This window comes from Barbatula barbatula (genome assembly GCF_947034865.1).
Source record: "Barbatula barbatula genome assembly, chromosome: 18".
NCBI classification, from domain to species: domain Eukaryota; kingdom Metazoa; phylum Chordata; class Actinopteri; order Cypriniformes; family Nemacheilidae; genus Barbatula; species Barbatula barbatula.
This window is the reverse complement of record NC_136781.1, coordinates 1,505,176-1,521,348: the sequence shown is the minus strand read 5'-3', so window position 1 is coordinate 1,521,348 and position 16,173 is coordinate 1,505,176. Positions and strand designations below refer to the sequence as shown.

At 40.6% G+C, this 16,173-nt stretch overlaps 2 protein-coding genes across 5 annotated transcripts in view; both read left to right on the top strand.

Moving 5' to 3' along the window:
* The window catches only part of LOC306907606 (protocadherin alpha-C2-like), a gene marked incomplete at its 5' end in the record, with an annotated part of 92,730 nt that overhangs the window by 49,797 nt on the left and 26,760 nt on the right, over nt 1-16,173 (top strand). Inside the window, one exon of one of the 4 annotated variants that reach the window (XM_079479818.1) lies at nt 9,794-12,273. The exons of 2 other annotated variants lie outside the window; for them this stretch is intronic. In XM_079479818.1, the coding sequence (XP_079335944.1) occupies nt 9,895-12,273 (2,379 nt within the window). Of the gene's footprint in view, nt 1-9,793; nt 12,274-12,504; nt 14,990-16,173 lie in introns of those variants that run through there. One more of the 4 variants, XM_079479819.1, reaches the window with a different exon arrangement.
* On the top strand, nt 699-9,805 carry LOC306907347 (uncharacterized protein; the record flags this gene model as incomplete). The annotated part of the gene is made up of 6 exons (XM_079479402.1): nt 699-3,096; nt 4,227-6,166; nt 6,491-6,558; nt 6,972-7,441; nt 7,988-8,991; nt 9,758-9,805. 6 exons carry the CDS (start codon nt 699-701, stop codon nt 9,803-9,805), a joined length of 5,928 nt encoding a protein of 1,975 aa, XP_079335528.1.

The following is a 16,173-nucleotide window of genomic DNA, read 5'->3' as shown; positions in this document are numbered from 1 at the left end:
CAATCTACGTACGTTTTTCTGAATTAGACAACTTGTATTCGTTGTTGTGTTTATTTCTAAATCTGAATGTTGTGTGAACTTTGTGAGCTATTTATTAGCAATATCGATGCATTTTTGATACATTTTTAAACAGGTTTCTGTAATATTGTTAATATATTTTTTTGTGGTTCTTTCACTCTGAGAAAAAAGATTAAAAAGCTGTTACTGGAGTGGTCCCCTTTCAATAAGTAAACTTTTGCACCTAACAAATACATAAAATTACCTCGAATGTAGTTATTGGTACCAAATCAATGCATATCTGTACTTAAATGGTATAGATTAAGTCATTTTTAAGGGATACCGCTATAGGGACAGCTTAAACACAGTTTGAACATTTTTTTTCGAATAATATTAAAGGTAGCCTAAAGATCTTTTGAGGCCGTCGTAATGTGAAAATATATTTAGATTTACAGTTAAAAACATTTTCTGTTTCACTCAAGCTTTATCCACAAGGTGTCATCAGCTACCCGCGTTAAAATGTCTTTCTCTTCTCGATGTGACTCCTCCTTTTTGGGGCAGGGCGTTTGAGCTCGCTTGGGCTTTGTTCGTTGGACTCCACAATAGATAATTTGTAATCTGCTGTTTAGCATACGGTTGATTTTACTACAAAGATGTGGGACATCGTTTGACTTGTCTTGTGGATGTGTTACGAATGGATCATGGCAAACTCGCTAAAACAACGGAATCTATTGTGGATTTATCTGACAACACTTTATTGTCTATTAAGGATATCATGTGGACAGATTGTGTTTTCTGTCTCGGAAGAAGCGAATGCTGGGACTGCTGTCGGGAATTTAGTCAAAGATTTAAACCTTAATTTACAAGATCTGGAGCACCGTGGATTTCAAATTGCTTCTGGTCCCAACCAAAGGTATTTCGATGTAAATATGAAAACGGGTGTCCTTAAAATGAAAGAAAAAATAGACCGAGAGCAGCTGTGCGTACAGAGCTTTAAATGTGTTTTAGAATTGGAGGCCATTGTAAATTCGCCATTAAACATGTACCGATTTGAAGTGAATGTATTGGATATAAACGACAATTCACCCATGTTTCACACTTCATCGTTACTATTAAATATTACAGAGGCGGCATTTATTGGGGAAAGATACTCTTTACCCGGTGCGTTTGACGCAGATGTGGGAAGTAATTCGGTGAAAAGCTACAAGCTGAGCCTGAATGAACATTTCTCTCTGGATGTTCAGAGCGGAGGTGAACAAAGTGTATCATCTGAGTTAGTGTTGCAGAAAGCTTTAGACCGAGAAAAACAGCCTGTGATCCAGCTCACACTGACCGCTGTAGACGGAGGAAAACCTCCAAGATCAGGGACAATAAATATTATCGTTAATGTCATAGATGTAAATGACAATATTCCCGTGTTCACAAAGTCGCTTTACAAAGCTCAAATTCCCGAAAATGCTCCAATTGGTACGTCAGTTATTACTGTGCACGCAAGTGATGCGGATGGTGGGTTAAATGGGGCTGTTCTATTTTCCTTTATAAACCATGCAAATGATAAAAATATCGAGTCTTTCTCTATTAATGAAGTATCTGGTGAAATAACAGTTCATGGAATTTTAGACCAGGAGTCAAACAATGCAATTGAAATTCGGGTGCAAGCGAGAGACAGAGGTCCAATTCCAAGAGTAGCTCATTGTAAAGTATTAATTGAAATAATAGACATTAACGACAATATTCCTGAAATATTTGTTACTTCTCTCGTTAATGATGTAAAAGAGGGTTCACCAAGGGGGACAATGGTCGGGCTGATTACAGTTAAAGATAATGATTCTGGTAAAAACGGAGCTGTTAATTTGAGAATAATTGATTCTCTTCCGTTTTCAATAGAGCATACGTATAAAAATAAATATTCTCTACTTGTAGATGGTCACCTGGACAGAGAGATTGTGTCTATATACAATGTAACCATCGCAGCTACGGATGAAGGGACTCCGCCTCTCTCTAGTACCAGTGTCATTACTGTACACGTTTCTGATGTAAACGATAACGCACCGCGCTTTTCAGAGCCTGTCATTAATATTTATGTGAAAGAGAACAGTCAGATCGGAGCTGTTATCCATACAGTATCTGCGTTTGATCCTGATGTAGGTAATAATGCCCGGATCACATATTCATTATTAGAAAGCTCTAAAAATGGTCCAGTAACATCTATGATCAACATAAACTCTGACAGTGGAGATATACTCAGTTTACAGTCTTTCAACTATGAGGTGCTTAAAACTTTTCAGTTTAAAGTTCAGGCCACAGACTCTGGTGTTCCTCCGCTCAGCAGTAACGTGACTGTAAATGTTTTTATTCTGGATGAGAACGACAATAGTCCCGCAGTTCTCGCGCCCTATTCCGAGCACGGTTCCGTTAACACCGAGAACATTCCCTATTCTGCTGAGGCGGGTTATTTTGTGGCCAAGATCAGGGCTGTAGATGCGGATTCTGGTTACAATGCGCTGCTGTCTTATCACATCTCTGAGCCCAAAGGAAACAATCTGTTTCGAATCGGAACCAGCAGCGGGGAGATCAGGACTAAGAGGAGAATGAGTGACAATGATTTGAAAACTCACCCTTTGGTCATTTTGGTTTCTGATAACGGAGAGCCCTCACTGTCAGCAACTGTGTCTATTGATGCCATAGTTGTTGAGAACACAGGTGACGTCAAGACTCAATTCAGACATGTACCTATGAAGGAGGAGAGTTTCTCGGATTTAAATCTGTATTTGCTGATCGCCATTGTGTGTGTATCCGTCATCTTTTTACTGAGCCTCATCAGTTTGATAGCTGTGAAATGCAACAGGACTGAGGGCAGTTTGGGTAGGTACAGCACCCCAATGATCACCACCCATCCTGACGGGAGCTGGTCTTACTCCAAATCCACTCAACAGTATGACGTGTGCTTTAGCTCGGATACACTGAAGAGTGACGTAGTGGTTTTCCCTGCGCAATTTCCGCCTGCAGATGCAGAACTAATCAGTATCAATGGAGGAGACACTTTTAACAGAACGCAAACACTTCCTAATAAAGAGAAGGTAAGAATCAAAAATGCATGTATTAAAGAGAATTGTTTATTCCTGTGAAATTATCACTTCACCTGGCTGTCATGCCGAAGTTTATGTCCGGCCTTTTGGGAAAGAAGCCGTTAGCGCTATCCGTGGTCCTGAATCGCTTTAACACAGCCGTTCGTTTTAATAAATTAATAAAAGGCTTTCCCCTTATGCATCTAATAAGAAGAGTGGTGTATTTTTTCATAGTATAATACTTTCAAGTGGTTGTGACCTTTATGCTAGTTATATGCTATGGTAGCGGTTTCATTTATGCTTTCAGGGTTTGTATTTTGTCTTCAATTTGGGTTCTATTTTATTTTCTTCTAATAAAAATCTGTAAGTTTATGTAGATGTGTCTTTTGGTCACAAATAAAGACTTTGTAGTTAAATTTAGTTCATATTTTTTATCTCGGAATAGTCATAATCGATGTATAAGTTGTATTCAACCACATATTTTCTCTTTGCACGATTCATGTGTGGTCTGGAAACGCTTCGTTTGTCCGCTAGATGTCCCCAGCAGCCTGTAAATATTTGTGTGTGGTGTCTCCGCCTTGTTTTTCGGTGCTGGTGGAGGGTGAGATGGCTTTGTTTGCGACGCCACATCCTTTCATTCGTCGTGGATAGCAAACTAAACACAGTCGAAATGCAGTTTGTACTGTCTAGTTAACTATTTTGTGATTTCTTTGAAACGGAACATGGCGACTTCGGGGAACCATGTTTGTGTTTTAACGATACTTATCCATATGCTGATTTTCTTTGGGAATACAGCGGACGGGCAGATTGTGTATACTGTGTCGGAAGAGACAAACAGAGGAAGCACAGTTGGCAACCTTGCGAAGGATTTAAACCTAAATTTACAGGATCTGATTAATCGGGCATTTCAACTTGTGTCTGGACCAAATAAAAGGTATTTTTATCTCAATGGAAAAACTGGAGTGCTGCAAGTTCAAGATAGAATAGACAGAGACGATCTATGCAGACGGAGCTTGAAATGTTCTCTTCCTTTGGAAGCTATCGTTAACGAGCCATTAAACGTGTATCGCTTTGAAGTAAACATTTTAGATGTTAATGATAACGCTCCTACATTTCGTTCACCCGTCAAACATTTTAACATATCAGAGTCTGCATTTTCAGGCGAAAGGTTTCCATTACCGAATGCGTTTGACGCAGATGTGGGCAGTAATTCGGTAAAGAGCTACAAGCTCAGTCCGAATGAACATTTCTCTCTGGATGTTCAGAGTGCAGGAGAGCAGAGTGTATCCGCTGAGTTAGTGCTACAGAAAGCTTTAGACCGAGAAAAACAGGCTGTGATCCAGCTCACACTGACGGCTGTAGACGGAGGAAAACCTCCAAAATCAGGGACAATAGATATCATCGTTAATGTTGAAGATGCAAATGACAATATCCCGGTCTTTAGTAAGCCTCTGTTTAAAGCTCGAGTAGTAGAGAATGCACCGCCTGGTACCTCCGTAATTCAAGTTCATGCCAGTGACCCAGATGAGGGACCAAACGGTGAAATAGCATATTCTTTAGTGAGCCAAGACAACGATAATAGTGTAGAGGCATTTTCCATAGATTCTGAAACGGGACAAATAATGGTAAAGGGCACTATAGACTACGAAAAAGGTGGCGCGGTCGAAATTAGAGTTCAAGCTAAAGACAAAGGGCACAAACCACGGACCGTGTACTGTAAAGTTTTAGTAGAGATAATTGATATAAATGACAATACTCCAGCCATTTCTGTTACTTCTTTAGTAAATACTGTTAAAGAGGACGCGCCTAATGGCACAGTGGTTAGTATGATATCTATAATAGACAATGATGCCGGGAAAAATGGACATGTCCAACTCAAGATTCGTGAGTCAATACCATTTAAAGTTACTAACTCGTACAATAATTATTATACTTTAGTTGTTAACGGTCCGCTAGACAGAGAGAGAGCGTCTGAGTATAACGTGACCATCACAGCAACTGATGAAGGGACTCCGCCTCTCTCTAGTACCAGTGTCATTACTGTACACGTTTCTGATGTGAATGATAACGCGCCGCGCTTTCCAGAGCCCGTCATTAATGTTTATGTGAAAGAGAACAGTCAGATCGGAGCAGTTATTAAAAAAGTATCTGCTTTTGATCCTGATTTAGATGATAATGCCCGGATCACATATTCATTATTAGAGAGTATTAAAAACGGTCCAGTAACATCTATGATCAACATAAACTCTGACAGTGGAGATATACACAGTTTACAGTCTTTTAACTATGAGGAGATTAAAACGTTTCAGTTTAAAGTTCAGGCCACAGACTCTGGTGTTCCTCCTCTCAGCAGTAACGTGACTGTAAATGTTTTTATTCTGGATGAGAACGACAATAGTCCCGCAGTTCTCGCGCCCTATTCCGAGCACGGTTCCGTTAACACCGAGAACATTCCCTATTCTGCCGAGGCGGGTTATTTTGTGGCCAAGATCAGGGCTGTAGATGCAGATTCTGGTTACAATGCGCTGCTGTCTTATCACATCTCTGAGCCCAAAGGAAACAATCTGTTTCGAGTCGGAACCAGCAGCGGGGAGATCAGGACTAAGAGAAGAATGAGTGACAATGATTTAAAAACTCACCCTTTGATAATTTTGGTTTCTGATAACGGAGAGCCCTCACTGTCAGCTACTGTGTCTATTGATGTCGTGGTTGTTGAAAATACAAATGACGTCAAGACTCAGTTCAGACATGTACCTATCAAGGAGGAGAGTTTCTCGGATTTAAATCTGTATTTGCTGATCGCCATTGTGTGTGTGTCCGTCATCTTTTTACTGAGCCTCATCAGTTTAATAGCTGTAAAATGCCACAGGACAGAGGCCAGTTTGGGCAGGTACGGCGCCCCAATGATAACCACCCATCCTGACGGGAGCTGGTCTTACTCCAAATCCACTCAACAGTATGACGTGTGCTTTAGCTCGGATACACTGAAGAGTGACGTAGTGGTATTTCCTGCGCCATTTCCACCCGTAGATGCAGAACTGATCAGTATTAATGGAGGAGACACTTTTAACAGAACACAAACACTTCCTAATAAAGACAAGGTAAGACATTTGGAGTATTTCGTGCGTTGTAGCTACACTATTTTTTTAATTCTTAACCTGAAGGCTTCGTTGATTTTTCGCATAATTCCCTGTCCATGGTATATAAATATTTTATTACTTTTTTCGTAATTTAACCACTGTGAAGCACTTTGATGAACGGTTGAATCATGGTCTCACTTAAAAATCTTTCGATGATTATTCGAGGCAGTATGTTGCACAATCGTTTGGTCAAACACAAAATTGTCCGCGCGATGTCAGTATCTGCCTGTTGTATTTGCTGTCAGGACATGGAAAAGCTCCTCCTATGTTCCTTTTTCTTTGCAGTCGTTTTGGTTGAGGGCTTTGTTGCGAGTCCGCCATTGTCTTCGGATGCAGTCCTCCCCGTCTATCAGGTGAAATCTGTTGTACAGACATGCGGACAACTTTTCATTGTATAAACACAGCGGTGGTCTGGTAAAATGTATTCACGAGAAGCTCAATCGTTTATGTTGTGGATATTTTTCGCTGTTTTTCTTCGGTTCTGGATGTTTACGGATGGACAGATTGTGTATTCCATATTGGAGGAAGCAAACCCAGGCACGACAGTTGGGAATTTAGCAAAGGATTTAAACCTAAATGTACAAGAGACTGAAAGACGTGGATTTCATATAGTGTCTGAGACAAACAAGAGGTATTTTGATTTTAATTTTAAGACTGGTGTTCTTCGCGTCCACGAGAGAATAGACAGAGAAAAGCTTTGTGAACAGAACGTGAAGTGCTCGTTGCCATTAGAAGCAGTCGTTAACTTGCCTTTGAACATATACAGGTTTGAAGTAAACGTGATTGATATTAACGATAATTCACCAGTATTTCGTAGCGCAAAGACAACGCTAAACATTTCAGAATTAGCTTTACCAGGGGAGCAGTTTCCTCTACCAAGTGCGTTTGACGCAGATGTCGGCAGTAATTCGGTAAAGAGCTACAAGCTCAGCCCCAATGAACATTTCTCTCTGGATGTTCAAAGTGGAGGAGAGCACAGTGTATCTGCCGAGTTAGTGCTGCAGAAAGCTTTAGACCGAGAGAAACAGCCTGTGATCCAGCTCACACTGTCCGCTGTAGACGGAGGAAAACCTCCGAGATCAGGCACAATGCAGATAGTCGTAAATGTGGAGGATGTTAACGATAATATTCCTGTTTTCAGTAAATCGTTGTATAAGGCTCGCGTTAATGAAAACACGCTACCTGGTACTTCAGTTGTCACAGTTCAGGCCAGTGACCCCGATGAGGGTGTAAATGGTCAAGTTTTCTATGCTATAATTAATCACGATAATGATAAAAATGTCGATTCTTTCTCAATAAATCCTGAAACCGGTGAGATTACAGTAAAAGGAGATGTCGATTTTGAAAGAAAAAATGCAGTAGAGCTCCGTGTGCAGGCAAAAGATAAAGGGCATAAACCACGAGCGGCGCTTTGTAAAGTCTTAATTGAAATTGTTGACATGAATGATAATACTCCAAAAATCTCTGTTACGTCCATGGAAAATACAGTTAAAGAAGACGCACCCATTGATACGATGGTTGGAATGATAACTGTGACTGATAATGATGATGGAAAAAATGGTCTGGTCAATTTAAAAATTCACGGGTCTGTTCCTTTTAAAGTGCAAAATTCATACAATAATTATTATACTTTAATTGTAAAAGGCCCTCTAGACAGAGAGCGTGCATCTAAATATAATGTGACCATCACAGCTACTGATGAAGGGACTCCGCCTCTCTCTAGTACCAGTGTCATTACTGTACACATTTCTGATGTAAATGATAACGCACCGCGCTTTTCAGGTCCTGTCATCAATGTTTATGTGAAAGAAAACAGTCAGATCGGAGCTGTTATCCATACAGTATCTGCTTTTGATCCTGATGTAGGTGATAATGCCCGGATCACATATTCATTAGTGGGCGGCCCGGTAACATCTATGATCAACATAAACTCTGACAGTGGAGATATACACAGTTTACAGTCTTTTAACTATGAGGAGATTAAAACGTTTCAGTTTAAAGTTCAGGCCACAGACTCTGGTGTTCCTCCTCTCAGCAGTAACGTGACTGTAAATGTTTTTATTCTGGATGAGAACGACAATAGTCCCTCAGTTCTCGCGCCCTATTCCGAGCATGGTTCCGTTAACACCGAGAACATTCCCTATTCTGCTGAGGCGGGTTACTTTGTGGCCAAGATCAGGGCTGTAGATGCGGATTCTGGTTACAATGCGCTGCTGTCTTATCACATCTCTGAGCCCAAAGGAAACAATCTGTTTCGAGTCGGAACCAGCAGTGGAGAGATCAGGACTAAGAGAAGAATGAGTGACAATGATTTGAAAACTCACCCGTTGATCATTTTGGTTTCTGATAACGGAGAGCCCTCACTGTCATCTACTGTGTCTATTGATGTTGTGGTTGTTGAGAACACAGGTGACGTCAAGACTCAGTTTAGACATGTACCTATCAAGGAGGAGAGTTTCTCGGATTTAAATCTGTATTTGCTGATCGCCATTGTGTGTGTATCCGTCATCTTTTTACTGAGCCTCATCAGTTTGATAGCTGTGAAATGCAACAGGACTGAGGGCAGTTTGGGGAGGTACAGCGCCCCAATGATCACCACCCACCCTGACGGGAGCTGGTCTTACTCCAAATCCACTCAACAGTATGACGTGTGCTTCAACTCAGATACATTGAAAAGTGACGTAGTGGTTTTCCCTGCGTCATTTCCACCTGTAGATGGAGAACTGGTCAATATTAATGGAGGAGACACTTTTACCAGAACGCAAACACTTCCTACTAAAGAGAAGGTAAGAAAGAAATTGGTAAATAGGTTAGTTTTTTTCTGTTGTGTTCAGAACCTTGCTTTCACTTAGATATGCTATGTTGACCAATGGTGTATAACAGTATGTTTCCAAAGGTGTTACAGCAAAATTTCGGAAAAACTGACAATAAATATAAAATTCTCTTATGCTGTTTTGTATCAAAAATATGCATTTTGATTATAAAAAAATCATATGTTAGTTTTATAAGAGTTTTTCCCCTAAATGTTTTACTAGATCACACCAATGGGTATTATTTTTAAACTACTCAGCTATCAGGGTTTTGATTTGTTTTATATATTTTTATATAATATTTATTATTTTTACGATTTTAAATAGAGTTCTTGTCCATATAATACTTCGTGTTTTGTAGTCTATAAGCAGTGTAAATTATTTGTGTTTTTTACAAGATGATCTGTCCGTGGTGCTGAAACGCAAAGATTCCTAAGAAAAATTAGGCAAGTTTTTAGTCATCTATTGTCTAATTAGTTAAAATGTTACGTTCTATTTGGGTCCTAAACAATTAAGAATCCTGAACATGTGCTTACCAATGCCTCCTTTGGACACTCGATATCAAGTGAAACGTTTGCAATATTTAATGCTGAATATTTATATTCAATTACGATTTTTCGTCTCATAACGATGTTGTATTTACACTTTTTGGCAATAATGTTTCTAATTGCCGCACGATGCCAGTAGCCTCCCATTTAATACGAAAATGTGTTACTGAGCTAAGCTCCTCCTTGTTTCGTAGTTGGTTTCACGAACGGAGGGCTTTGTTCCCAGTTCGCCATTGTGTTAGAGGACTGCTGCCGTGTGGCTTATACATTTACTCTGCGACTATGCGAACGGATTTCTGTGGTTTTGTCACATCCAAAAGATTCACAGACGATGGCATCCAAAGGACAACGAAAATGTAGATTTGGATTTCTTGTGTGTTTACTCTGCCGGCTTTGGAATTTTGCCGGCGGTCAGGTTGTGTATTCTTTGACGGAGGAAGCAAACCCAGGGACTACAGTTGGGAATTTGGCGAAAGATTTTAATCTGAATGTTCAGGAACTTGAGGTGCGGGGGTTTCATATCGTCCAGGGACCCAACAAGAGGTATTTCGATGCAAATATAAAATCTGGTATTCTTCATGTCAGAGAGAGAATTGACAGAGAAGCCATATGCAAGCAGAATATGAAATGCTCCCTTCCTTTAGAAGCTATGATTAGTTCACCGCTAAACATTTACAGATTTGAACTAAATATTCTTGATATTAATGATAATGCGCCTGCATTTCAAACATCCATATCAAATCTAAATATAACCGAATCAGCTATTGCAGGGGAGAGGTTTCCTTTACAAAGCGCGTTTGACGCAGATGTGGGCACTAATTCGGTAAACAGCTACAAGCTGAACCCGAATGAACATTTCTCTCTGGATGTTCAGAGCGGAGGAGAACAGAGTATATCTGCCGAGTTAGTACTGCAGAAAGCTTTAGACAGAGAAAAACAGTCTGTGATCCAGCTCACATTGACTGCTGTAGACGGAGGAAAACCTCCGAAATCTGGTACATCAGAAATCATAGTTAACGTTTTGGATGTTAACGATAATATTCCTGTCTTCAGCAAGCCTTTGTATAAAGCTCGCATAATTGAGAATGCGGCGCCTGGTACACACGTGATAACTGTTCAAGCTGTTGATTTAGACGAGGGCGTAAATAGTGAAATCACTTATGCTATTGTCAATCACAACAATGACAACAATGATAATGCATTTTCTATAAATCCCAAAACGGGCGAAATTAATGTACAACGTAATGTAGATTACGAAAAGACGAGTGCCATTGAACTTCGAATACAAGCAAAAGATGGAGGTCACAACCCTAAAGCAGCATATTGTAAAGTTTTGGTCGAAGTTGTTGATATGAACGACAACATACCAGAGATATCTGTGACGTCTTTAGTAAGTACAGTGAAAGAAGATGCTCCCATTGATACCATGGTTGGAATGATAACTGTGACTGATAATGATGCTGGTAAAAACGGGCAAGCCCATTTAAAAATGCAGGGCTCTGTCCCTTTTAAAGTTACAAACTCGTACAAGAATTATTATACTTTGGTTGTTAACGGTCCGCTAGACAGAGAGAGAGCGTCTGAGTATAACGTGACTATCACAGCAACTGATGAAGGGACTCCGCCTCTCTCTAGTACCAGTGTCATTACTGTACACGTTTCTGATGTGAATGATAACGCACCGCGCTTTCCAGATCCTGTAATTAATGTTTATGTGAAAGAAAACAGTCAGATCGGAGCTGTTATTAAAAAAGTATCTGCTTTTGATCCTGATTTAGATGATAATGCCCGGATCACATATTCATTATTCGATAGTATTAAAATAGGTCCAGTAACATCTATGATCAACATAAACTCTGACAGTGGAGATATACACAGTTTGCAGTCTTTTAATTATGAGGAGATTAAAACGTTTCAGTTTAAAGTTCAGGCCACAGACTCTGGTGTTCCTCCGCTCAGCAGTAACGTGACTGTAAATGTTTTTATTCTGGATGAGAACGACAATAGTCCCGCAGTTCTCGCGCCCTATTCCGAGCACGGTTCCGTTAACACCGAGAACATTCCCTATTCTGCTGAGGCGGGTTACTTTGTGGCCAAGATCAGGGCTGTAGATGCGGATTCTGGTTACAATGCGCTGCTGTCTTATCACATCTCTGAGCCCAAAGGAAACAATCTGTTTCGAGTCGGAACCAGCAGCGGGGAGATCAGGACTAAGAGGAGAATGAGTGACAATGATTTAAAAACCCACCCTTTGATAATTTTGGTTTCTGATAACGGAGAGCCCTCACTGTCAGCGACTGTGTCTATTGATGTCGTGGTTGTTGAGAACACAGGTGACGTCAAGACTCAATTCAGACATGTACCTATGAAGGAGGAGAGTTTCTCGGATTTAAATCTGTATTTGCTGATCGCCATTGTGTGTGTATCCGTCATCTTTTTGCTGAGCCTCATCAGTTTGATAGCAGTGAAATGCCACAGGACAGAGGGCAGTTTGGGGAGGTACAGCGCCCCAATGATCACCACCCACCCTGACGGGAGCTGGTCTTATTCCAAATCCACTCAACAGTATGACGTGTGCTTTAACTCGGATACACTGAAGAGTGACGTAATGGTTTTCCCTGCGCCATTTCCGCATGTAGATGCGGAGCTGATCAGTATTAATGGAGGAGACACTTTCACCAGAACGCAAACACTTCCTAATACAGAAAAGGTAAGACAAAACAGGTTCATCTTTAGTGTTTTAATTTGCTAGTCACTGAAGTAAAATTGGCAAGAACGCAAATATGCGTGTTTTAAGTAAGGTTTGAATGATCTTGTATTTATAGCTTATTGTTCAAAGCCACTTGGTGTCACTAAAGAAGTGTTTTGTAACCTCTGTGCGCGCCCACATTTGCCCCTCCTCGTCATCAGTCTGAGTATGCGCTCGTGTGCTTTGTTCCTTATGGTCTTGATGGATAGAAACGAAATGGCATACACGATCAAATATGGAAAGCATGGGAACTATTGTTTCTTAATTTAATTTGTTGCTTTGAAGTTTGTGAATTTGATGCGCAATGGCGTGGATCAATCTTGATTGGATCGTTATTTGTAACATTTTTATATTTTTTTGCAATGTTTCAGCCCAGGTCGCGTATTCGGTCTCCGAGGAGGTGAACAAGGGAGCCGTTGTTGGAAATATCGCGAAGGATCTTAATTTGGATATTGAAGAACTGGAGTCACGTATGTTTCATATCGCCACAGCATCAGGAGGAAAATATTTTGGGATCAATTTGAAAACTGGGGTTCTGTTCGTCAGCGAAAGGATAGACAGGGAGGAATTGTGTCCTTCCTCACCACAATGTTCAGTAAATTTAGAAACCGTTGTTAATAATCCATTGAATTTATATCGCATTGAGATTAAAATTATAGACATTAATGACAACGCTCCGTCGTTTCGTGTTAAGTCTAAGCAATTTAACATTTCAGAGAATGCCTTTATCGGGGACAGATATCAATTGCCCAGCGCGTCGGATCAGGATGTAGGGGCAAATTCGGTAAAAAGCTACAAGCTCAGTCCCAATGAATATTTCTCTCTGGATGTTCAGAGCGCAGGAGAGCAGAGTGTATCTGCTGAATTAGTGCTGCAGAAAGCTTTAGACCGAGAGAAACAGCCTGTGATTCAGCTCACACTGACCGCTGTAGACGGAGGAAAACCTCCGAGATCAGGGACAATGCAGATAGTTGTAAATGTGCAAGATGTAAACGATAACGCACCGGTGTTTGGCAAATCTCTTTACAAAGTACGTCTCGCTGAAAATGCCCCTGTAGGAACACTAGTCATACATCTAAATGCGACTGATGCGGATGAGGGTATAAACAGTGAAATAATCTACTCTGTAGTTCGGCAAGACAGTGATGACAAAACAAGCAGCCTTTTTAAAATGGACTCAGCGACTGGCGAGATTTCAGTGCAGGGTATTGTCGATTTTGAGCAATACAATGCTTATGAGATTCGTGTTCAGGCGAAAGACAAAGGGTTTAGTCCACGCTCCGCGCACTGCAAAATCCTTGTCGAGTTTTTAGATGTTAACGACAATGAGCCTGAAATATCATTAACGTCACAGGTTAATACGGTAAGGGAAGATGCTAAAAAAGAAACAACGGTTGCATTGATAACGATATCTGACAAAGACTCAGGAAAGAATGGGAACGCGCATGGGAAAGTAGTGGGTGACGTTCCATTTAAATTACAGTCATCTTATAAAAATTATTATTCTCTTGTTGTGGATGGCCCGTTAGATAGGGAGCGTGTTGATCGATATAATGTGACGATAATGGCATCAGATGAAGGGACTCCGCGTCTTTCCGCCACTCGTGTATTTACAGTATACGTGTCAGATGTGAACGACAACGCGCCCCGTTTTCCAAACCCTATTATAAATGTGTTTGTTAAAGAAAACGGTCCTAAAGAACAAATTATTTACACTCTTTCTGCAAATGATCCTGATTTAGATGAGAATTCAAAAATTACATATGGCTTATTGGAACCGTTTCAGAAATCTGCATTTGCATATTCTACTCTTAGCATAAACGCTGAAAGTGGAGATATACACAGTTTGCAGTCTTTTAACTATGAGGAGATTAAAACATTTCAGTTTAAAGTTCAGGCCACAGACTCTGGTGTTCCTTCGCTCAGCAGTAACGTGACTGTTAATGTTTTTATTCTGGATGAGAACGACAATAGTCCTGCAGTCCTCGCGCCCTATTCCGAGCACGGTTCCGTTAACACCGAGAACATTCCCTATTCTGCTGAGGCGGGTTATTTTGTGGCCAAGATCAGGGCTGTAGATGCGGATTCTGGTTACAATGCCCTGCTGTCTTATCACATCTCTGAGCCCAAAGGAAATAATCTGTTTCGAATCGGAACCGGCAGTGGAGAGATCAGGACTAAGAGAAGAATGAGTGACAATGATTTGAAAACCCACCCTTTGGTAATTTTGGTGTCTGATAACGGAGAGCCCTCACTGTCAGCGACTGTCTCTATTGATGTTGTGGTTGTTGAAAGCACAAGTGATGTCAAGACTCAGTTCAGACATGTACCTATGAAGGAGGAGAGTTTCTCGGATTTAAATCTGTGTTTGCTGATCGCCATTGTGTGTGTATCCGTCATCTTTTTTCTGAGCCTCATCAGTTTGATAGCTGTAAAATGCCACAGGACAGAGGGCAGTTTGGGCAGTTACAGCGCCCCAATGATCACCACCCATCCTGACGGGAGCTGGTCTTACTCCAAATCCACTCAGCATTATGATGTGTGCTTTAGCTCGGATACACTGAAGAGTGACGTAGTGGTTTTTCCTGCTCCATTTCCGCAAGCAGATGCAGAACTGATCAGTATTAATGGGGGAGACACTTTTACCAGAACGCAAACATTTCCTAGTAAAGAGAAGGTAAAATTGAGATTTTTTTATTGTGTGTAAGTTTTTATGTGAAGTCTTACAAATCAAAAAACAAAGTTCCTCATGAGCTAGCTGTGCCCTGAGTTAAGCTATAAACTGCTGTTGTAGAGTGGATGTTGTTAGATGTGTGAGCTGTCCATGGTGCTGAAATGGTACATGTGCGCATTGTTCCCCTGTTCACCAACCATGTGCTGCAGTTGGAGTGGTGTAGGACATTCTCAAAATGTTCTTGCGTGTTCAAAATTGGAGGGAGGCCAGTCAAAGTAAATCTTGAAGTTTATTGATCAGAAGATTTAAAATTACAACAGCTGTTGGGTCAGTTGGCTCAGAACAACGGCTCAACCAACACCCAGTTTTACAATTCTGGATATATTTATAGTATTTGTCGCCGGGTCTCTCTTCGTGCCTTTGAGTGACGTGTTGTCTGGTATTCGTCCAATCAGCTCTTAGTCCATTGTTCTCCGAGTTTCTGCAAAACATCAAATGACAACCCACACACCCCAATTCTGCCCAGTAACAACATAGTTTAAAAGGTCAGACAATGGAATATGTGTGTGTGTGTGCATATTTATCTTTTTCAGTTGCATGCATATATTCTGAGACTTCAGCTGTCTCCTGCTACTTCCCCTTTTGCATGCTCTCGAAACCCACACTTCCTCTCGGAGTACACTCAGTATCAACTCTTAAGTTTTGCTTTATTTCTCCCTCATACTAATTATATTTTCAAGCATTGCAAGCAAGTATTAATAAGAAAACATATCAAATGTAATAGCACTTCTAAAACACATTAAAATATTCTTCAGTGGGTAGTGGATTTTTGTAATATGTTTTGAATACCACTTGTACATTGTGTACACATAGGGCCTACTAATTTCCACACAATAGTAAGATTTAGCTTTCCAATTAATTAACATGTATTATTTTACTTTGTAGTTTAGTTCTATGGTCTTCTGTCTTTAACGGTCAGACAGGCGTCACGTGGGGTGGATTTATTTCTGTCTGTGTCACGTTGGCTAAAGAGGCCATTCCCGGATTTTGTGTTCCCTTTAGAAAATCTGTTGCACATCAACAGGACGAATGATGCTGGCGTTTCAATTTGCCTGCATTATTCTTTCAGAATAAGTGCTTTTTCCTGGTCTTTTTATTATTTTTGTGTGCAATACACATGGTCTATT